Raw genomic sequence first — 23291 nt, 5'->3', positions numbered from 1 at the left:
CCTGTTGACTCTGGGTGTCGCGACTTTCGTCGGCGCTGCACTCGGCGGGGTCCTCGATATGGCCCCTCACCGGAGCCATTTCAACAGAGCCAACGGAAGTAAGAGGCTACGCAAACCAAGACGGTCGCTTCGGTGTCCCCTTGCCATGGAACCAACGCATTGCTCTGGCTAGCAGTCAGAGCAGGACTATGTAGTGTGTGTAGGTACTTTGTATGAAGGGGAGGAATCCGAGACTGGTGTGAACTTGCATCTAACCTCGGTGAATTGTTATTCCGCGCCGAACCGGTCCACACGCGGCGCTACATGTACATGGATACAGTCATTACGAAGTACAAACGTACAGTCACTCAGGGACAAGTGACGAGTACCCCCTACTTCTAGATGTACAGACCCGACCGGCTTAAACATCAAGTTTAATGCAAATAACTCTACGAATTTTACTTTAGAGACTAGGAAAATTGTTGGTATACATTACGGGTCCGTTTCTAAGGGGTTTTCTCAAAGCACAGCGTAATAAAATGTATATTCGATTTTCTATGAATTTTCAAAATTAAAGGGGTCACGTGTTGGTACGCGGTGGTGGGAGAAAGTACTCGTTACTTGTTCAAACCAAACCTACTCCGTTCCTGGTTCTTGAACAGTAAACAGCTTCATCGACAGCTTCACCCTCGCCTAGGACCGTGTTCTCGATGGCGAAGACGAAGGATCCAGGTCGAGAAGCATGTCATACGTCCTTATGTAAGGGTAAGTGAAGAACAGACACACATTTGTGATTCCTCTGCTTGTAAAGTACCCTAACCGAGACATGGATTCTGACCATTCCTTTCGCCTTTATCCCCAATCCAGCTACAGCCATATGGCATGTCCTGCTATCCACATTGTTCTAGTCATCATGGCAATCTGAAATCAAGACTAGCACCTCGGTGGGATGTCTGCATGGGACAGTACAGAAAACGCAATCCTTAAAACTCCATCCATGTCTCTACAAGCAGTAGGGAAAAAAAGGTCTCACTTCCTCAAGCCAAGTTCTAACCCACCATAGAACCAAAACCCACGAAATTCTAGGTCAAGTTTCTTTGTCTTGGACAAGGGACTCAGATCAGGGCCGACGTGGGAAGAGGAGCACAAGGGTCCAGACCAAACTTCATCTCCCAGACGGGACACTCAGGCTTGGGGTTCTGGCTATCGTAGCCAAGCTCACGAATGATGGCCACACGAGCCGTCTCGGCCTGGCAACGCCAGCTTCCAAAGCGATACTCGACGTGACCAATGTGCTCGTTGAGGACATGCGTGATGACCTCGTCCACCTCAAACTTGAACCGCTCGGAAAACCAAGCCGTGAGGGACGTCTCGTTGACGAAGGAAGGATCGCCCTTGAGAACGATGACGCGCGTGCGGTTGCCAGGACCCTCGGCCTCGGCGGAGCGAATGCGGTTCAGGCTGACACGGGTGCGGTAACCCCCGACCACCAGACGGCAACGGGTGGAGGTAGCATAGAAGCGCTGTGCGGCCCAGAGGTCGAAGAAGACGACTTTGGCGGCGGCAGTGCAGTGGCCTCGCTCGGGCTGGGGCGCGTTGATAACACAGGCGAAGATGCGGCCAATGTTGCGGATCTGCGAGAGGAGCTCGTGCGTGGTGACGCGGGGGGGCAGGTTGACGATCCAGAAGGAGCAGTTTTGCGACTGCGGGATGTTGGCGCTGTGGTTGCGCGCGATGGTCGGGTCGCCCTGGTAGTTGGGCGAGATGCCGTGCTGGATCTTGATTTCGGCCAGCTCGTGCGCGTTGTGCTGCATGGGGTCGTAGCCGGCCGAGCGGAGGACGGCGTTGCTGGGCAGGAAGCTCATGCGAGGGCGGGCCACCTGGCTGTTGATGAAACGGGTCACCTGGTTGACGAGGGGACGGGCAACCTGGTTACTGGCGCCAGGGGCAGTTGCGTCATTGTTGTTGCCGTTGCCAGGGTGGGCAGAGGAAGATGGGATTGCAGGGTGCAAGGCAGTTGGAGCCGGTGCGGGCAGCGTAGGCGTGGCGGTGGTGCGGAAGGCAGACGCCTGGGCGAGAGCTGCCAGAGCTGCAAGGCCATTCTGACCACTCTGACTATTCTGGCCATTCTGGCCCATCTGACCCATCTGGCCAATACGAGCATCCCGAAAGAGCTGAGACTGCGAGACCTGGCTACCAAGACTCATACCCAGTCCGGCGTGCATCAAGCTGGGAGGCGGAACAGTGGGCGGACGACCCGAGACCCCGTGCCTGCCAGGAACAGGGCTACCGACGATGCCATTCCCATCACGACCATCGGCGAAACCCGCCATCTGATACGTGTCAAAGTAGGACTTGTAGTCCGTGGGGGAGTACTGGGACGCCGTCTGGTTCCCGAATCCATTGATCAGAGAGGGGGTGAACCGTCCATGACCAAGGTCAAACGTGTAGCCGTTTCCAAGGGGAGAGTCCGCGGCCATGGAAAACGGGGTGGTAGCAGACGACGGCTGATAAACAGACGACGAACCCAGGCCGCTGTCATGGTGGGGAGTGGCCGAAACAGCCGAAGGAGTATTGGTAGGGACCCGAGGGTAAGGCAGGTCATTGTCAACCTCAGACACGGGGGTTTGAACGCTGCTTCTGCCATGTCCGACGGCCAAGTTGGCACCGCGGGGCGTCAGTCCCTGAGCGGGCAGCATGTCGTTGGCATTGTCATGGTAGTTGGGCATGAAGTGCAAGTGGCCCGAGTTGAACTGGGTGGCAGGAGGAGACATTTCATAGCCATAGCGAGCGGCATATTGGTGGTGAGACGCCATAAAGGGCTCCCGCTCGTTCAGGTTGTTCATTCTGGCCGAAGCCTGCTCTCCATGATGCCCATCCGCAGGGGAACGAGGCGGCTGCGTGGCAGTGGCCGGAGCAGCATGGTTTGGATTCATAGTATTGGTATCGGGACCAGGGGCTCTGTTCCAACGAACCCAGGTGACGGCACCGGGAACAGAGGTTTGAGTTTGACGGTACGCCATGATTGACGCTCTAGAGGTATCAAGTTAGCTGGGATCCAGAGAAGAACAATGGAATATCTGGAAGACTTACTTGTTGCTGTGGAGTGATGTGATTGTAAGTTTGGAATAGTGAGAGCCTAGAGCAGGCAAAGCAAGAGGCAACGCGGAGAGTGAAGCTGGAATCACAAAGCCTGGATTAGCTCGCGCGACGTGATGATAGTTGGAGTTGTAACAAAACAAGCACGCGCGCCTTAGATAACAAGATACAGGAGGGAGATATCTCGTGCCTGTTGCAGAGAGAGTCAATGAAATTCAACACAAACCTTCACGCCAGAAGATATGGAACTTGAAAGCTGGCACGGAGCAGGGGAAAGTTGGCAGTTTAGCACGTTGATAGCTGAAGCTGGCTTGGGAACGGAAGACGTAGAATCTTGAGCGCGCGTGAGGTGATTGTTGATGATGCTTTTCCAGCACTTAGCCAGTGGCTTCTGGTCAAGTGAAGAAAGGGGAGAGGTTGTGGGAAGAAGAAGATTTTCTGCCCGCTTGGATTGTGGGAGATTTTGATATTGGTTGAGTTGTGGGCAGGGCAGGCTGCAGCAAAAGAATCTTCAGGGGCATAAGTGGAAGGCGCGTGCTTGCCTTCCAGAGAGCTTTGGTTTGTTCACATGGAATATTCCACACGGACGTGAATACAGAATAGGAAGTTGTGGATATAAAGGCATCTGCCTACCTTCCTCTAGGCACAAGGTCCTATCTATCTGGGAGGCACATGATTAAGAGCACTGGCTTCGAGCCTTCCATATCAGAGAGATCTTCGTCTGATATTGGATCAGTGTGAGCTGTGTAAAGTGATGTGAACAGGGCAGGCTAAGCATCTTTGTTGATGTGTTGAGCATTAAGAGAGTTGTCCTATTTGAGTGAAAGAGTTTGGTCGATTGCTATGTGAGAAGACGATACATGTACTTCTTTAGCAAGTAGCACTGAGCACTGTTTGACATATTCATGAGAGCCCATGATGGAAAGACAAACATATCTGTGGAAGACTGTGGACATGAAAGCCCCTGAGTCCTGACTTTAACACAGGTTGTCAGTCTTATAGAACACATGCACTGGAAGGACATTAGAACTGCCTCGGGCGTCTTCTATTTCAGGTGTACATTCAATGAGAGGATTGTATAATAGAAGATTCTATCTGCCTTTCATGTCTTTCCAGTGTCTTGGTTCTAGACATGAGGCTCTGCTGTGTCGTCTCAGTTGATGTTGCTCGGTGAAGGAGTGTGGGGCTAAATTCGGCGTGTCTAGTCCGGACTACCATGTAGATGCTTGTTCTGTTAGCTGCACCGTCCTGGTCCTTCCCTGCCTGACATGTTGTTCTCTTTCCACATTGGCATCGCTGGATGAACAGGTGCTCTAACTTGTTGGAATTGTTCCTTTTCCCTTGTTCTTTTGTTTCGTTTTCTATCCTTTACTTTCCATCCTCTACGTGTTTTAGAGTCCCGTTGACGGCCTGCTTAATCAACCGTCAATGCTTCTACTAACCGGAGCGCGGCATGAATCCAGGTTGGTGACAGGCCTAGTCAAGTCCATGGTGCTCACTGTTGGACTGTCGTCTCCAGCCTATTCGTACTTCGTACTCCTGCGATACCTTCATGCCCGATGAGTCCAATCAAGGACCCGGCTGGCATTATTAATCGACCAACTAGTGGCAAACAAACCCGGCATATCTCCGCGCCTCCCACAAAGTGGCGGCTATCATCTGGGGTCCGGGGATAATGGAGCCCCGACCGTACGATGCGATACGGGTGCTGATTGGCCGTCTCCACGTACAACGTATTGCCTGGCCGAGACTGGACTTGCCCGTCCAGAAGCTGAGTACAACGTAATTAAAGTCAGGAGAACAGGAAATGAAGTCTTTGCGAGCAACATAGTCGACTCGATATTGGTTCTGCGATTAGTTATCTGTTTTAAAGTCGTCTTTTCAAAAGTACACTACGAAGTACTGAGTACTTCGTACGGACCCCGCGTCCCCAGACTCCGGCCTCCGGATCCGCTACAAAGTGGGTCACACTGACTCAAGGTCACGGGTCTTCAGTCCATCCATTCAGCCGAACTGAACCGAGACAGTTGCTCGCACCTACGGAAGTTTCAGACCCCTCGTTTTCCTTCCTTCGTGGCCAACCGTTTTCGGAGTCTTCACTGCAGGTACTCTGTCAAAAGACGTGGGTCGTGCTATGACTGGCCAATCCCGCCACATTGGCGTCATCGTGACCCTTTTCCCATATAAATAGTACGTCCACTCGGTAAAGGTTACCTTGGTACGTATGTACTTGTCGTCTGTACCGCACTCTTAATACTCCCTTTCCCCCTCTTCGTACCTGGACGAATTCTTCCCCTCATCCATTCAGATTTCTCTTTGTCGCATCGTCACTTTTGGACACGAACTGTTTTACGCACACGCACGTCGGCGACACCTCTCCTCTCTTCTTCTCTTCTCCTCGCCTCTTCTCCTCGCCTCGCCGCCTCATCCTCCACCATGGCGTCTCCAGTAGCTTCGGCCGCCCTCAAGTCGAGAATCGCCCGGAAATCTCTACTCAACAAGCTGGCGCGGCCCCAAGACCTCCTCCAGCACTTCCCCAATGGCGCATACATCGGATGGTCTGGCTTCACCGGCGTGGGCTACCCCAAGAAGGTCCCCACTTTCCTCGCCGACCACGTCGAACAGAACAACCTCCAGGGGAAGCTCAAATACAGCCTCTTTGTGGGTGCGTCGGCGGGCGCAGAGACGGAGAACCGATGGGCCGAGCTCGACATGATTGAACGACGAAGCCCGCATCAGGTCGGCAAGGCCATCGCCAAGGGCATCAACGAGGGCCGCATCTCCTTCTTCGACAAGCATCTGTCCACTTTCCCCCTGGACCTCGTCTACGGCTTCTACACCAAGGACCGTCCCAGGAACAACATTGACGTGGCCGTCGTCGAGGCCACCGAGATCAAGGCCGACGGCAGCCTCGTGCTCGGAGCGTCGGTCGGCACCACGCCCGAGCTGATCCAGCTGGCCGACAAGGTCATCATCGAGCTCAACACGTCCATGCCGAGCTTCGAGGGCCTGCACGACATTACCGCCACCGAGATGCCCCCCTACCGCAAGCCGCAGATGGTCATGAGCGTCGAGGACCGCATCGGCAGCGCCACCGTGCCCGTCGACCCGGAGAAGATTGTCGCCATCGTCGAGTCGGACTACCAGGACCTGACGGCGCCCAACACCCCCGCCGACGCCGGCAGCCGGGCCATCGCCGGCCACCTCATCGAGTTTTTCGAGCACGAGGTGGCGCACGGCCGGCTGCCCAAGTCGCTGCTGCCGCTGCAGTCGGGCATCGGCAACATCGCCAACGCGGTCATTGGCGGGCTCGGCGAGGCCAACTTCCGCAACCTCAAGGTGTGGACCGAGGTGGTGCAGGACACGTTCCTCGACCTCTTCGACTCGGGCCGGCTCGACACGGCCAGCGCCACGTCGGTGCGCTTCTCGCCCGACGGGTTCAAGCGCTTCTACGACAAGCTCGACTACTACAACGGCCGCATCCTCCTCCGCAACCAGCAGATCAGCAACTCGCCCGAGATTATCCGGCGGCTGGGCGTCATCGCCATGAACACCCCCGTCGAGGTGGACATGTACGCCCACGCCAACAGCACGTGCGTCATGGGCAGCCGCATGCTCAACGGGCTGGGCGGCAGCGCCGATTTCCTGCGCAACTCCAAGTACAGCATCATGCACACGCCCAGCACGCGGCCGTCCAAGACGGACCCGCACGGCGTCAGCTGCATCGTGCCCATGTGCACGCACATTGACCAGACCGAGCACGACCTCGACGTGGTGGTGACTGAGGTGGGGCTGGCCGACGTGCGCGGCCTGAGCCCCCGCGAGAGGGCGCGCGTCATCATCAAGAACTGCGCCCACCCGGTCTACCAGCCCATCCTGGAGCGGTACCTCGACAAGGCCGAGCACGAGTGCCTGAAGAAGGGCATGGGCCACGAGCCGCACCTGCTTTTCAACTCGTTTGACATGCACAAGGCGTTGCTTGAGGAGGGCAGCATGCAGAAGGTCAAGAGCTTTTAGGGGCATGATAGTTGAGGGAGGTGCATGATAAAACGTGTGATATTTAATAGTCAAGCGAAGTGTTTTTCTTTTTATTTTTATTTCCCCGTCTTAGAAGAGCTGGCGATGGCCAAGGACGGATTCTTCGGTCATTGGGAGTATACTGCATATAAATTGTAAATTCTTCATTATATTTTAAGCAACTCAATTGATGCCGTGTATCTTCCTAACAGTCCTACACAGTACTTAGTACACGATACCAGCATTGCATCGGCTTCCACCTCGGCACATCTCGAGTCCTCCGTCAGACCAACATGGTGATGTAATGGTACTTTATAGGTGGGTGAATTGGTGGCTAATCGTTGCTGTTCGTAGGTACTGTACTTCGACCCTCGTTTCTTTGGCGTAAATCTCCATCCCCGCCCTTCCCCCACGCCTTGTACGTTGTACATCAAAGTACATCAAGCGGACGGGTACTAATTCCGGGTCTTACCCGCCAAGATACAAAGTACTTGTACCAACTCCGTACTCGCTGCCGAACCGGAAATGACGGATTTTGTGATTCTTCTCCCGAGACGCCTCGACTCCACAACCTTCTTCTCCCCTTCTTCCCTTCTTCCAACTCGGCGCCCAGATCTAAAGTGCAACGTCGTTTGTTCATCATGCTACACATGACGCTTCACCTCTTGCTAGTCCCATGATTCCATGATTCGCCTTCTCGTCGAATTCCTATCCACCACCCAAATCCCTGCTGCTTCGTTGGGAGGGAGCCCACGATCCTAGGACAAAGCCCGACAATCTCTCGTTGCTCCCATTATCCCGCCCTGCTTCCTTCTACCGACCACAAACATGCCGGATAAGCAGCTGTCCACCATATCCTACGCAGCCGGTGCCTCTCTCGCCGCCATTGCCCTCGTCTACGTCTTCGCCCCCAACTTCGCCATCGACGAGTCCAGCACCTCGGCCTCGCGCAAGAAGGGCGTCGTCGGCCTCCGCAACGCCGCCAATGACTGCTTCATAAACGCCACCCTCCAGGCCCTGGCCGGCCTGAACGACCTGCGTCTCTACCTCATCCGCGAGACCCACCGCCGAAACATCGAAGACCCGGCCGTCTACGCCCTCCTGGTGCAGCCGCCCGACCGCCGCCCCTTGCCCGAATGGAAGCTCCTGGCCTTGCAGCGGGGCGCCGTCACCCAGGGTCTCAAGGATATCCTCGATGCTCTCAATGAGCGCCCGATATACAAAAAGTCCACCTCGGCCGTCGACTTTATCAGCGTCATGGAAACCGCTTTTCGCCAGCGCGTGAGCCGTCAGCAGCAGGACGCCCAGGAGTTCTTGCAGATCGTCGCCGAGAGGCTTCAGGACGAACACCACGCCCGGGCGACGCGCGAGGGCCTATGCCAGGCGTGCTGCTGCCGCGTATCCGAGCGTCCTCCCTCTTGATGCTGGCGAATCGCAGCCAGTGGATGGGGCGGCTGTCCAGAAGAAGCTCGTCGAGCATCTATCCGTTTCGGAACGGTCACGATCAGATTCTTTGGCCGATTCCACTATGTCCGTGTCGTCGACGTCGGTCTCGACCCTAAACTTGACCGGTTCGAATAGCCTGTCCTCCACGACCGCCACGACCGCCACGCCAACCGCCGCCAACGGCGCAACGCTGACGATTCCGGCCGACGAAGAAGAGGAGGGATTCCCCATGGAAGGCCGGCACGAGTCACAGCTGCAATGCCAAACCTGCGGGTACCGGTCCAAGCCGAGATCGGAAACCTTCGTCACCCTCACCCTCAACGTGCCCCATGTGAGCTCCACCTCGTTGAGCGCATGCTTCGACGAAATCTTCAAGACCGAGTACATCGACGACTTCAAGTGCGAAAACTGTCGTTTGATCCACGCCGAGGAGAAGCTGCGCCGCGAGCTGGACAAGGCCAGGCAGGATCATGCGAGGGCGGCGAAAATCGACGAGGACCTCCGGAAGCTGCGCCACGCCATCGAGACCGACCCGGAGAACCCCCCTCTCGACGTGCCACTTCCCGAGGCAAACGATGCCCCGAAGCGCCGCATCGCCCGTTCGTTCCGCATCACCTCCTTCCCCAAGATCCTCACCATCCACCTCTCCCGCTCCATCTTCAGCACCCAGGCCTCCACCAAGAACTCGGCCAAGGTGTCCTTCCCGGAACACCTCCCACTGGGCGGCCTAACTGACCGTCGAAAGTACCGGCTGCTCGCCGTCGTCACACACAAGGGGAGTCACCACAGCGGCCACTACGAATCCTTCCGTCGCCAGAACCTCGCCCCCGCGCCCTACGCCAACTTTAACACCTTCCAGGCCTCGGGCATCTACAGCAAATCCGCCAGCCCCATCTCCACCCCGCAACTGCAAGCCACCTCTCGCGCCGACACCCCGATGGCCTCCACCCCGGACCTACTGGCCCAGTCCCAGGCCCAGTCTCTTCCCCGCCTCCCCAACCCCCATCTCCCTCTCGACGCAACCGCCCACTCGTCCCCGCCGTCCCTCGCCTCGCACACGCCGTCGGACACGTCCGCCTCGCCGCGTCGCTCGCGCTCGCTCCGGCACCGCTTCAGCCCGACCTCCGCACCGCGCGACGGGCCCAAGGAAGACCGAGGCCGCGACCGCGACCCCGACGCCTCGAGCATCCGCTCCGTCGCCGCCTCCACCCGCTCCGCCCTCTCGCGCATCTCCCTCTCGCGAGATCGGCACGCTTCCACCATTGGAAATGGGACCACAGACGCGCCCGCCAAATCGTCACCGTCATCGTCGTCGACGACTCCCATGGCCGTCCCGCCCGCCGTCAAGCCGCATCGCAAGCGCAAGGCGCCGGAGCGGTGGTGGCGGATCAGCGACGAGACGATCAGCGAGGCGAAGACGTCCGAGGTCCTCGGCATGCAGCGCGAGGTGTACCTGCTCTTTTACGAGAGGGAGGATTAGGCCTGGCGGTCGTATGTCGTGTCACCGATGCGACCAGTGTAGTATTACCAATGTGTTGCGCTTGGCATGCACATGGGGCACGACAGAAGGGGCATAGCATAAATGGAGTTTTTGGCGTTTTTGCATGTGATCCTCGCATGATGGTAAAGAACCTGCATCAAAGCGATCTGTTTCTGGGATAAGCCTCCGGATGAATGACGGAGAGGAATGGATAGATGGGACTCGATGATGTGTCTGTCGAGTTGTTACGATCAGTGATTATTCAGAAAATACCAGAAAATACAGGATAGAAGGAGGGTAAAGAAAAGTATTCCACCATTGAATCCATCACGACCAGTCTTGGTATGAGAGATGGGCGCTTCTCTTGACTGCCGACTCCGGACCGACGTCGCCAGTCGATGCATATTTATATTGTGATTATTACTATCTAATGTGTGAGACCAGGTATCCTACCTACGCTCACGATTACACAGCCATTCTCCTGGGCGCCGATATGCTTCCGTTTACCGTGTGTTGACCGAAATACAACCTTCCCACGTGAGAGCATAAGAATGATCGTGAATGCTTTCCCCCTGTCCAAGCTCCAGTGTCTCGTGCCGTTCTGTGTCGTCTGCTTCATCTCCGTTGGCGGAATATTAAAGATTGTACACAGAAGGTCGAAAAAAGAAAAAGCCAAGAAAAAAAAGAATAAAAGAAACACATCTTCTGGGCCAGTTATGAGAGCCGAAACCTCTACCAAAGCCACATACTCTAGGACGTGCTCCATGCTGAAATGAAAAAGGAAAAAAAAGAAAAAAAAAAGAAAAGGGCCAGAAAACCCGTCTACTGCCCCAGAATCTCCTTCTCCATAGCCTGCACCTCTTCCTCGGTCAGAGGAGGCAGGTTTCGCACCTTTTCCTCCTTTTCGGCATCGAGCCTCCACAGGCCACCCGTCTTGTCCGCGTCACCGTCAACGGGGACATCGATGAGGGGCCCAAGCGCCTCGAGAACGGGATCCGGACCCTCGAGCGCAGTAAAGTACCGCCTCTCCCACACCCTGCCCTCCTCCCGCTCCTTGACGCGGAGGTCGCGCTGGGCCTGCTCGATCTTGCCCTTTTCCACCGAGACGGTGTCCAGGTCGCCCTCGAGGATGGCGGCAGCGACCTTGGCCCAGGCGCGGCGCGACTCGAGCGGGTGCTGCTCCTCGACGGGGAGGAGGCGCAGGGGGGGGATCGGGTCGGTTTCGGCGTCGTACGTCTCCATCTTGGTCTTGGACGAGTTGGTCTTGGGCGGGCCGCTGTAGATGTCGATGCTCTTGGTCCACACGCCGGTGACGTTGTAGAGGACGTCCTTTTCGTCGCCGGTGCGGTACAGCACGGCGTTGACCGAGTTTTTCTTGCCCGAGAGCCAGCCCTTGCCCGAGTAGTCGATGCGGGCGGTGAAGCCGGACGACGAGGTGATGTAGGAGGAGCCGTCGAGCTCGACAAAGGGGGAGCCGAAGAGGAGGCCTTCGATGTGCAGCGACGGGAGGGTGATGAGGAAGGTTTCCGTCTTGTCGGCGGAGGAAGGGTCCGCGTTGGGAATGGGGACGGTAAGGACGGCGTGGCCAATCTGCTTGACGATGATGGTACTCTTGAAGGTGGCCTTTTGGGCGTTGTAGCCCTCTAGATGGACGCCCGAGCGGAGGTTCCGGATCGAGTAGGCGGTGGCGGGGGGGTGATGGCTGGGAGAGTTAGCATGCCGGGGGGGAAAAAAAAAAGGAGGAAAAAGGATGCTTCTTACCTGACCTGCTCGCTGATGAGTTTGGTGACGCCGGTGCTATCCTCCCACTCGCCGAGGAAAAGCTCGCCCAGGAAAGGGTTGAGCGGCTTCTTCTCGTTGCCATATTCCTCGCTTCGGCTGGCATACTGCTGCTTCAGAGTGCTGATGAACCACTTGAGGACCAGGAGCGCTCGCTCGGCCGGGTCAGGTTCGCTGGCCGGGGCGACGAAGAGAGGGGGGTGCTGGCACCAATACGAGGAGAATTCGGTGAGGGAGGTGCCTGAGAGGATGAAGGGCGGCGCGGTGAGAGAGGAGAGGTCGCCATTGAAGGAGGCGATGGACTGGAGTATGGAGTTAGCGAGGGTCTTTTCTTTCCTTGTTCTCTGTTCCTTTGGTCGCTTACCTTGACAAAGGCACTCCAGCTGCTAGATGAGGCCATTGTTGCTTGGGTGATTACCGGGTCGTGTTATCTTGTTGGATCTGTGCAAAGCGGCAAGCACGCGCGCAAGAAAGAATCTAGAAGTAAACGGTTGGTGTATCTGGGAATGTATGGGTGTATTCGTAATGCAGACCTCGTGTGATGTCGATATCGGAGTCTAGTGCGGCGCGATAATGGAGAGGGGAAAGGGGACGGCAAGTGGAAGAGTCGTAGAAGTTTTTAGTGGGAGACTGGAATAGGCAAGAGGCGTGAGTGGAGGGATCAGGGTCGAATCTGGAGAATTGTGGTGCTTTACGCGGGGCAGGTATCGCGCTCCTGCCCTGGGTGCAGGGACGTCCTGTTAGCAGAGTGGGTCTGTCTGGTACTTTGTATGGGTACCTATAGTGACTAAATCTATAATGAATAGACTTGCCATAAATTAGGGAAAGAGTATATAGGAAGTGTATTATATATACGAGGTAGAACTTGAATATTTCCTTAGTAGTAAATAATTCTATATTATTAGAAAGAAAGGAGCAAGTCCAAGTTATAAGGGCTGTATAAACAAGAGGAAGGTATCTTCTCACTGACGTCATTCGGCACACGATCACTTTTATTAGTAGTAGCTGGATTAGTCAGGTACCTATGTACTCTAGATAAGATATTAGATAAGATATACGAATACGACTTGCATGGAGCTGGACAACCTGCACCCACATTTTTCTTCATCTTCGCTCCAACTATCGTATCAACCAGCCACATCATGACGACTCGCATGCGGCCGCGCATTCCACCGTATTCATAATGACACCAAACGCGGCGCAGTCGGCGTCGGCGTCGGCGTCGGCGTCCATCTTCAACATCAATGCGCTGTTCGACAACCCCCTCTTCGCCGGCGGCATAGGCCTCGCCTCCATCGGAGCCGTGGCCGCCTTCGGCCGCAAGGGCCTGATCATGGCCGCCGGAACCGCCCGCCGTCGACTCCTGGTCAACGTCGAGATTAGCAAACAAGATCCCGCCTACCCGTGGATCCTCGCCTGGCTTTCCCAGCCGCGGCCCCAGACCGGCTTCCTCGCCTCCCGCATCACCCGCATCCACAACCTGTCCGTATCGACGACCACGACAATGTCCAACAACAGCAACGCTCGCCACGGCAGCAGCCCCGGACCGACGCATTTCTTCCTACAGCCGGGCTACGGGCGGCACGTCGTCAAACACAAGCACGCGTACATCGCGGTCAACCGGGAGAAACACAACACGGCCAACATGAACACGGGGGAACCGCACGAGGTGGTGCAGTTGACCACGCTGTGGGCGCACCGGGACGTGTTCGAGGACCTCTTCGCCGAGGCGCACATGCTGGCGGCCAAGGCGCACGAGGGCAAGACCATCGTATACGCGGCGCGGGGGATGGAGTGGGCGCCGCTGGGCGACCCGCGGAAGAAGAGGCCGCTGGCGTCGGTGGTCCTGGACAAGGGGGTCAAGGAGGACATCGTGGCGGACATTCAGGACTTCTTGGGCCGCCAGCAGTGGTACGTGGACCGCGGCATCCCGTACCGGCGGGGGTACCTCCTGTACGGGCCGCCGGGCAGCGGCAAGAGCTCGTTCATCCAGGCGCTGGCGGGCGACCTCGACTTTAGCGTCGCCATGGTCAACCTGAGCGAGATGGGCATGACCGACGACAAGCTGGCGTACCTGCTGACAAAACTACCAAAGCGCAGCATCCTCCTGCTGGAGGACGCCGACGCGGCCTTTGTGAACCGCCGCCAGCGCGACACGGACGGGTACAGCGGCGCCACGGTGACCTTTTCGGGTCTGTTGAATGCCCTGGACGGCCTTGCGGCTGGGGAGGAGCGCATTGCGTTCCTGACGACGAACCATGTCGATCGGCTCGACCCGGCGCTGATCCGGCCCGGTCGCGTCGACATGATGGTGCGCATCGGCGAGGCGACCCGGTACCAGGCCGGGGCCATGTGGGATCGGTTCTACGGGGATATGGACGAGGACGGGTCGGCGCGGGAGAGGTTCCTCCGGCGGCTGGACGAGCTGGGCCTGTTTGGCGGGGAGGAGGGGGCGGGAGACGAGGGGACAGGGGACCGACACACGAGCACGGCGGCTATACAGGGACTCTTTTTGTTCAACAAGAATGACATGGAGGGGGCCATTGAGATGGCTGAGGCGTTGGTGCCGAGGAAGTACGAGCCGACCAACGCGGTGCCCGAGGGGGCAATCAAGGTGAAGGCGTAGGGTGTGCAATACGCAGCATGTAAGTCACATCGCTGTATGATATTTGTACTATATTGTTGTATGTTGTACGAGATTTCTCCCCTCCCCCTACGGGGGAGGAGAGAAGATCTCGCCCTTCGGGCGCGGCTGCGATTTTGAGCTGGCTCCCTATACGATAATTTTAAGTGGGCTCCTGATACGTTAGATTATTAAGCGACCGTATAATACCCGTAGGTCGTTTACTAATTTCTAATTAGCTTATTCTATATCCCTTTAGTAGTTATTTTTTACTTTAGTAAAACGAAGCTTACCCGTTATTTTCTTTATCTAAATAACTAAGCTTATGCCCTTAACTATAGCGCCTTTATTAATAGCTTTATTTATACTAATTAATTAATTAATAAATAACCCTATATCCCTGCGTTAAGATATAATAAGTAATCGATTCGTTATAATTAATTAAAGAGCCGCTAACGTTAAGTAAGCGGGTATAAATAACCCCTATAACCCAGAAGCTACTAACGCCTTCTTTAGTATATCCGATTAAGCGTTATATAAAGACTAAATTAAAGACTCCGCTATACCCTCCTGCCCGCCCTCCCGCGCCGCCACCCCCCGCCTGCCCTGCTAAACGCCGCCCGCCCCCTATTCTCCTATGTTATTAAAGCTATAGGCCTTAATCCTAGGTGTCGGTCGTGATAGTCCCCCCGGCGATCCTACTCCTAGCCCGCCCCCGCCCCCGCCCGCCCCCTCCTCCTCCTTTAGAAAAAGCCGCGTATAGGTTATAATAGTATCTAATAGAGGATTTATAGTCCCGCGTAGGGAGGTTATCGACTAGATATATAATAGTAGCTATAAAAATAGTAAGTCTTTATAGACTATACGTGACTTTTATATATATTTACTCCTATTTGTTAACGCGTAACTATATATTAATAATATATAGGTAAAGCGGGACCTTATCCTTAGAGAGGATAAATAAATTAAGCTTAATCGCCCGGCTAACCGCGAGGCCGTAATAATAACGCTAATAGGTATATATACTAAGGATTATAAGTAGTGCGGTAATAAAGATAGGCTATTCGCGGTCTACTATACTATACCTAATATTATTAGCGGTAGTTATAATAACTACTATTATAACTCCGAGGGGAAAAAGTGCTTATACCGCGCCGCTGCCACCACGCCTTATAAAGGTAAACGTATAGCCGAGGAGGTTAAGGGTAAGTTATCGCTTAGGTCCCGCTAATTACGCCGTATTCTACTAACCACTTCTATTTACTTTTATTATAAAGCCCGCTACGCCTACGCTGTCTTCTAAGAAGATAAAGACTATAGCTAGCACCGCTAAGAATAAAAGAAATACGACTCCCGGCCCTTTATATAGCTAACCTATCGCCTAGCCTATACCGCCCGCCTAGCCCGCTTAGCCTATACCCCCTACGCCTGGCCCCTAGCCCGCGCCCCCGCCTCTATACCTGCTATACCTGTTATACTCGTAATATATAGAAATTATAGAATACCGGGAATATATAGAATACCCGGCTAGCCCGTAATCCCCGGTATAATAGGTAGTATATACGGTATACTCGGAATATAGGGAATACCCGGTATACCTACTATACCTATAGCCCCCGCCCCCGCCCCCGTCTATAATTAGATAGGTGGAACTCTAGACTAGTAGCTAATACTCCTGGCCGGTAGTATAACTAACGCTTAAAAGCGTATATAGATATCGTTCCTCCGGAATATCGTGTAGGCCCTAGAGAATAATCTGGGTCCTAAATAGTAAGCGATTAGCGGCCGGAAAATGACTTCCTACTGGATATATGGGTTTATAAGGGAATACGTAGCGCGGCTATGTCTTATATTCTTTGTTTTTTTTTGTTTTATAAGGGATACTATACTATATCTTTGTTTTTTTTCTTTTCGTTTTATAAGGGATCTTAGATTAGTTTTTTGCTATTTTTTAGATATAGTTAATTAACGCGACCTCTTTACCGCCTTATAATATATATCCTATAACTTGTACGCCCGCTATTAAGGTGATTTATTAGGATATAAACGAATCTATTAAGACCTCTGGGTAAATAATATTATTTACACGGCGCCTATCTTTTATTAGTAACCTATCTTTGCCTAATAAAAGAATAAATAGACGTTATATATTAGTAATCCGAGATATTATAACGTAGAACTGCCTATAAGTAAAGACTGGTATGCTTGAATTAACGCCGATTGTCCTAAACGATTAACCCTGCGATTTATTAATCGTTATTATAAAGCAGAGTTGTATAGGAAATTAATACCGGTAGAGGATAAAAGTAGAATCCGTTTCCGCCGTGTCGAGGATAACTCGCGGGATAAGGTGGCGCTCGCCCATATACGACCCCGATAGAATTTTTACCTTTAAGATGTTTATTGCTATACGTAAGATTACTATACGCGTGCCGTTATAAAGGCCCTTTTATAGGCTTAGATTCCGTAAAAGAATAACCGGAGCCCTAATCTTAAGCTTTAGCTTAGCCGGCGGGATTAAAGCGAACTCTAAAGATAATAGGAAGTTAGGACCCTAAGCGGGAGCTATATTATCGGTATTACTAGGTCGATTTTCGATAGTATTAGTAGAGAAGTAAGTCCGTGTATTACCCGGTAAGCGCTGAATTATTGTTTTATTAATATCTGTAACGAAAGGAAAGTCCGTAGACTTCAGTTAAGGAAAAGATATTATAGAAAAGGGCTTGATAGCTTAGTATCGTAGAGTGATCGTAGTATATTCGTTAACTAAGCGCTGACTTTAAACTAAGACTTTAACTTAAGGGATTAAACTGATCCCTTAACGTATATATAGAGATAGGTTCGGATCGGTGGTCCGTGCGCGGCTATCGGTCCGACTGTATACCGATAGGTCTACGATTATCTTGTTACACTGCCCCCCCCCCCTAATAAGTCTAGTCCCGCAGACTTATATTATTGTAATGCCGTTAATTACGCGTTTATCGCGATTAATTATCTTTATCTGGTTCTATACGAGCCCTTATTAAAAACCCGTGGAGAAAAAAGAATGGCCGCTCCTTTATTTACCTGCTTATCGGCGTTCTATCGCCGACTATATGCCTTATGATTTATCTATATACCTTATGATTTATCCGAATATTACTATAGAAACTCCGCGATACTTATTATTATTGCTTATAGTTATTTAACCCTTCGCGGATATTATGCCTAGCGTTAGGTAACCGCTCGGCGATGAGTATATAGTTCCGTCACGTAATTTTCCTTATAGCTCCTAATCTTCCTCCTATAACTATCTTCCTTTATTATAATCGCCGATTATTTATTAATTATTCGTCGCCTTCCTTGTCTTTTATCGTTATTATTATTATTATTAATAACGCCGATCGTTTATTATTATATCGTCGGTTAATCTATAAGTCGCTATTACTCTTCGTGAGCTAAAATATAATACTAATAAAGGCTAGGAGTTGGCCCTCCCCCGTAAGGCGCCCTGCCTCTTTTACGTCTCGCGGCTAGACTCTTATGCTGGTATTAACTGTTTTAATAAGGCTAGCGATAATACAGGTGCTAGTCGCTATGTTATTTACGCCCGCGGCTATTAATAATATATCGCTATAAGTTCGCCGATTATTCGGCGATTCCCTATACTAATTAGTTTTAGATTCCCGACTTTATACTAGGTGTTACTTAGCTACTCTAGAATAGCAGTAAGCAGATCTATATATTAGACGATAACCTAACGCCGATAGCTCGGCGCCGAGGCCATAAACGTATTTCTAAGGCGTATAAGTGGTTTTATATAGTTATAGACCGCGGGGAGAAGAAGCTTTCCGCGAAGAATATAAGTCGTTTAGTCGGCGACCCTTCGGCTATATTTTAATAGTTAGTAGATTTAAACGCTTGTTTTAGATAAGATTTCCTCTTTTTATTCGATAATAACGGTTAACTTTATGCATCGATTAGGTCGTATTAACGACGCCGAGGCTTCGGCGTTATTAGACCTTACTCGCCCTCCTCGTAAGGACGATCTTCGCGACGTTAAGTCGTTTATTACCTTTATTAAGGATCTAGCGGCTAATAGTTACCACCCTTTTAATCGTAAAGGATACCTAGGGGGCTTAGACACCTTCCCGGTCCTTAATAGTCTTACTAACCTTTTAGCGGCTATTAATAACCCCCGGCGCCTTATTTTAGTATATCGCTTTACCGGCCGCTTAGCGGCCACTTATTATAGGCACGCCTCCGCCGATAGCGATAATCCTTTTACTAATAGCTTTAATAAGGCTATCGAGCCTACTCCTTATCCCTCCATGGCTTATCCCCGCCGCCTAGCTTATTATTAAGCTCCCGCCGCTCTATCGGCTATTAGTCCCCCGGCTCCGGCTAGGGATACCGAGTATACGCCGCCGAATTTTGCTTTTTCCGATAAGGAGGATATCCCCCGTCATCGTATCCGCACGCCTTATCGCCGTGCCACCGCTACTCTATCGGCCCCCGATAATAACGACGATACCGCCGCTAATATCGATAAGGAAACCGATTTTTACGGTTTTAGTAACTAATTAATTTTTATTTACTAAGCGTTTACTAGTAATAATCGCCTAAAATAGCGTTAAACTTTATTCTAATAGTCTAGGATTTTTATTTTAGGACTAGGCGGGGTTTAACCCTATTCGTTTAGTTACTATAAGGGAAAAGGTTATTATAACCTATAATTAAGTTTTTATTTATATCCGACGACCCTTCGGCGCCTTATACTATCTCGTAATCGTCCTACTTTTTATATATATGTTTTTTATACTTTTAGTACCTTTTCCGGATCCCTAAAGCGTTTTCTAGGTGGTCCTCTGGTTCCTAGGTATTATATTCTACCGGCTAGCCTGCCTACTTTATAAGATAGAACGTTTTCCTTTATTCTTCTTTATAACTAACGATATCTTTTACCTCCTATTTATCTTACTCCTCCTCTAGGAGCGGGAGATCCTTCGCCGATAGCTCTACGGCTACTCGGTCTTTTTATAGTTCTAATAAGGATACCGGGAATATATCGTGTATTCTTATATACTATAACGGAAAGCGAACCCTATACGCTTACTCGCCGATCCTCTTAGTCACCTATACCCGAATATATCGCGGTACTAGCTTTAACCCTTACCGGAATCGGAAGTTCTTCGTGGATAGTCTAACGATATCGCCTACCTTATACTACTATAGTTAGTAGCGCTTATTATAGTGCCGAGCCTAGTGCTCCGTGGCACGCGCCCAGTATTCGCGGACCTTCCGCCGAACCTCCGCTAGTTTCTTAATACGTTCTCGAACGCCCTATACCCGGCTATCGTCCCTAGGTCGAATATATTCTACTATACGTGGATAGTACCCGTATAACGCTTTATACGGTAAGATACTAAGCGAGGAGTGCTCGCTATTATTATAGGCGAACCCTGCTTTTAATAACTAAATAGGCTACTACGTTATTATATTACTAGCGATTATTTATAGGTACTTAATTAAAAACTAATACGTTTATTCCGTTTAACTATCCGTCTACGGGTAGTATATGGTAGATAGTCGCCGAGCGTTTACCCGCTTATAGTAAAACTCTATCTAAAACTAACTAGTAAATAGCTTATCCCGGTCCGTTACTATACCCTTTAGGCTACCGAATCGGCACTTAATTTCCTTATATAGTAGCGCCGCTAGCTAAGGTGCTATTAGATCCTTCCGCGTAGGAATAAATAGGGCGTACTTTATATACTAATCGATAATTACTAGGATAGCGTTATACGTTTACCTATTTACCCCTTTTATAGGCGGTAGACCCGTGATAAAATCTATACTAATCTCTTAGAATGGATACGTGGGTAACGGCAGCGTCTATAGCTAACCGTAGGGCTTATATCGTGGTACTTATACCCCTTAACACACCGAATATACGGCGACGTAATCGCGAATATCCGCCGCTAAGTCTACCTAGTAGAACTTTCTTAAAATCAGCTTGAGCGTTTTATTCGCCCCTATATACCTGGCTCGGGGGTTATCGTAGTGCTATTATAGGACCTCCGCCCTTAGGGCGCCCTATATAGGCAGTACTAACTATCCCTTAAATAATAGTATATCCTTATCTTTAAGAGAGTACCCCGCTCTTTTTCCGGCCCCTTAGCGAATATTCTTAATTAAGGATATATAATCCGGGTTAGTGGTCTATAGCCCTTTAACTAAATCTTCTAGTTCCTTGCTAATAGTACGCCGACCTGCTATTTTATTCCTAGCTAGCTCTTTAGCTATAGAATATAGGATATACTAATCCGGTATTATAATAACCCTAGCCTTATTAGCCTTAGGCGTCGGCGATATCTTATCGGCGACCCTTTATTAGGTAGTCGCCCTATACCCCACGTCTTATATTCGGGAGCGGGTAATAGTAGCGATAATAACACGCCGGGTACCGTCGATAGGACACAGGGGTTATAGCCCTCTTCTATCCTCGCCTTCTCTCGAGCTAGGTAAGGCCCCCTCCTATAGAGTCTATACCCGCTTATATTTACTAGGCCTATATTCGGGTAGCGTTACCTAAGCGGCTTAAATATATACGATCTTTACCGCGTTACTTATTAGGGTAAGATAGATACTTATAATCCGTTAGCGAACGCTTATTAGGAGGTCGCTAACTAGTCGTAATCTTTATAATAGGGTAGGAAGTATATTATTATACGGCGTCTTATCTACTATATAATCCGGCCGTCTTAATAGGCTATCTACCGGGTTTATTTTACCCGGGCGGTATTAAACCTCGAAGTCGAATAACGATAATTAGTATACTTATTTAGTAAGCTTTCCGCGAAGGTCCCGCGCCGGCGCGTTTAGTATACCCTTAAGCGCTTAATAGTCCGTTAGTATTATAAACGCCTATCCTATACCTTTAAGATAGTAGCGCTAATACTCGAGGCTCTTTACTATAGCTAATAGCTCCTATTATTCTATACCCTATTATTACTCTATTTCGGAAAGCTTCCGCGAGAAGTAGGCGACCGGTCGCTATCTAGTCTTATACTTCTTACTCAGGATCCCGGAAATAGCCTTATTTAAGGCGTCCGTTTCGACCCTTATATCTAGTATTAGGTTCTAGTGCCGTAAAATAGTCGCTAACCCGAAGGCGACCTTTAATAGTTTAAACGCCCGCTTAGCGTTATCCGGGAACTCAAAAGGTCCTTTCTTTTTACCCGCCTAACTGCCTTTTAATAGCATAGTTAGCGGCGTTATAACTCTAGAGTACCCTTCGATAAACCTCCTATAGAAATTAGTAAAACCAAGGAAAACTTAGATATCCTAGAATAACTCGGGCGCCGGCTACTCGGCGACCGTATATACTCGTTCCGGGTCTATCGTGATACCCTCGCGGGTTACTATAAACCCTAAGAAATCTACTCGGTTACGGTAAAATTCGCACTTTAATAGTTTCGCGTATAGCTAGGCCCTATAAAGCCGATCCAAAACCTTCTTTAGGTCCTTTATATACTATTCCCTTAACTTGGAATATATAAGGATATCGTCGAGGTAAGCGATATAATATATATCTAGTAAACCGGTAAGTGCTTAGTGAATATATACCTAGAAAGTAGCCGGAGTATTTGTTAGCCCGAATAGTATAACCGTATACTCGTAGTAACCGTATCGCGTTCTAAACACCGTCTTTTAGCGGTCCTCCTTCTTAATCCGGATCCTATAATAGGTATCTCGGATATCTACCTTAGAAAAGTACTTTGCCCCGGCGAGCCTATTTAATAGCTCGCCGACTAGGGGTGGAGGGTACCTATTCTTAATTATTATAGCGTTTAACCCTCGATAATCGATATAGGGTCGTAAGCTACTGTCCTTCTTAGGCACGAATAGCACCGGTAAGCCTATAGGGCTTATTGACTATTAGATACGATCGCTCGCTATCCCTTTAGCGATATACTTTTTTAGCTCCTTTAGCTAGGCTTAAGATAAGGGATATAACGGCCCGAATAGCGGTTCCTTCCTGTCTTATAAGTTAATCGTCTATTCGGCGTCCTTTAGTAAGGGTGGCTCCTTCGTAGCCTGCTTTAAAAATATATCCTAATAGTTAGCGATTTCCGGCGGTAGTTTAGCGACTAGTCCGTATATTACCTTATCGTTATTTATAGATAGAATAGTTATATCCCGGTATCCCCGGTATAATAGTAGTAGCGGTAGCGATATATATAACGTACGCCTTCGCTCGCTTTTCGATAACCTCGCGAGCCTATAGCTCGGGGTCTATTATTAAGATTAGCCCGTAGACGAATATTCGGCGAGCCGTATTAATTATAATATCTTCCTAACCTATACTATTATTTAAAAGTAGTAATTATCCGGTACCCTTAGGTCGATCCGTATATAGGAAGACCCTTTTTAATAGGCGTGGCCGTCCCTCTGCGTCTAGTAAATAAAAAGCTAGGCCGTACGCTCCGCGAACCCTCGCCGGGCTATTATCGAAGCCTTTAATCTCTAGGGTCTTAACCTCTAAGAGCGGTTTTAACCCTAGGCGTTCTACTAACGCCGGGCTAATAATATTTACCTGCGTATAGGTATCTAAATCCACGCTAAACTCGATCTCCTTTCCGTAACGGATTACTATCGCTATAGATCTTATTACCTTACTAACTATAATCCCCGGCCGGTCGTTAGGCGTAGGTCCGGCCCCCTTATTACCTACGCCGACTTGTTTCCCGATAAATAGAGTTCTTTAACCCGAATATCGTTATCGAGGTTATTATATATAGCGTGCACGTTACTAACACAGGCGCGAGCCTTCGCCGCCCTGTTATTAGTTATCTATTATTCCTTATTACTATAGTAGTCCTTAGA

The 23291-nt window shown here is 50.8% G+C and overlaps 5 protein-coding genes across 5 annotated transcripts; 3 read left to right on the top strand and 2 right to left on the bottom strand.

Moving 5' to 3' along the window:
• Window positions 1–1094: 1094 nt before the first annotated feature.
• On the bottom strand, window positions 1095–3002 carry ACRALDRAFT_1070505 (uncharacterized protein; the record flags this gene model as incomplete). Its single annotated transcript, XM_071017775.1, has 1 exon — window positions 1095–3002. One exon carries the CDS (start codon window positions 3000–3002, stop codon window positions 1095–1097), a length of 1908 nt encoding a protein of 635 aa, XP_070875482.1.
• A 2223-nt stretch (window positions 3003–5225) lies between these two features.
• ACRALDRAFT_1063609 (uncharacterized protein) lies at window positions 5226–7332 on the top strand. The gene has a single exon (XM_071016823.1). The coding sequence runs from the start codon at window positions 5515–5517 to the stop codon at window positions 7093–7095; it is 1581 nt and encodes a 526-aa protein (XP_070875481.1). The 5' UTR covers window positions 5226–5514; the 3' UTR covers window positions 7096–7332.
• A 389-nt stretch (window positions 7333–7721) lies between these two features.
• On the top strand, window positions 7722–10021 carry ACRALDRAFT_2059562 (uncharacterized protein; the record flags this gene model as incomplete). The annotated part of the gene is made up of 2 exons (XM_071021891.1): window positions 7722–8480; window positions 8677–10021. The coding sequence occupies exons 1-2, from the start codon at window positions 7924–7926 to the stop codon at window positions 10019–10021; spliced, it is 1902 nt and encodes a 633-aa protein (XP_070875480.1). The 5' UTR covers window positions 7722–7923.
• An 822-nt stretch (window positions 10022–10843) lies between these two features.
• ACRALDRAFT_2020109 (uncharacterized protein) lies at window positions 10844–12200 on the bottom strand (the record flags this gene model as incomplete). Its single annotated transcript, XM_071020002.1, has 3 exons — window positions 10844–11723; window positions 11783–12102; window positions 12165–12200. The coding sequence occupies 3 exons, from the start codon at window positions 12198–12200 to the stop codon at window positions 10844–10846; spliced, it is 1236 nt and encodes a 411-aa protein (XP_070875479.1).
• Window positions 12201–12908: 708 nt separating this feature from the next.
• On the top strand, window positions 12909–14644 carry ACRALDRAFT_1063611 (uncharacterized protein). The gene has a single exon (XM_071016824.1). The coding sequence runs from the start codon at window positions 12984–12986 to the stop codon at window positions 14424–14426; it is 1443 nt and encodes a 480-aa protein (XP_070875478.1). The 5' UTR covers window positions 12909–12983; the 3' UTR covers window positions 14427–14644.
• The last annotated feature ends 8647 nt before the right edge of the window (window positions 14645–23291 follow it).

This window comes from Sodiomyces alcalophilus (genome assembly GCF_042370955.1).
Source record: "Sodiomyces alcalophilus JCM 7366 unplaced genomic scaffold ACRALscaffold_4, whole genome shotgun sequence".
In the NCBI taxonomy this organism is placed as follows: domain Eukaryota; kingdom Fungi; phylum Ascomycota; class Sordariomycetes; order Glomerellales; family Plectosphaerellaceae; genus Sodiomyces; species Sodiomyces alcalophilus.
Note: the sequence above shows the minus strand (reverse complement) of the source record. Positions and strands in the feature narration are given on the sequence as shown.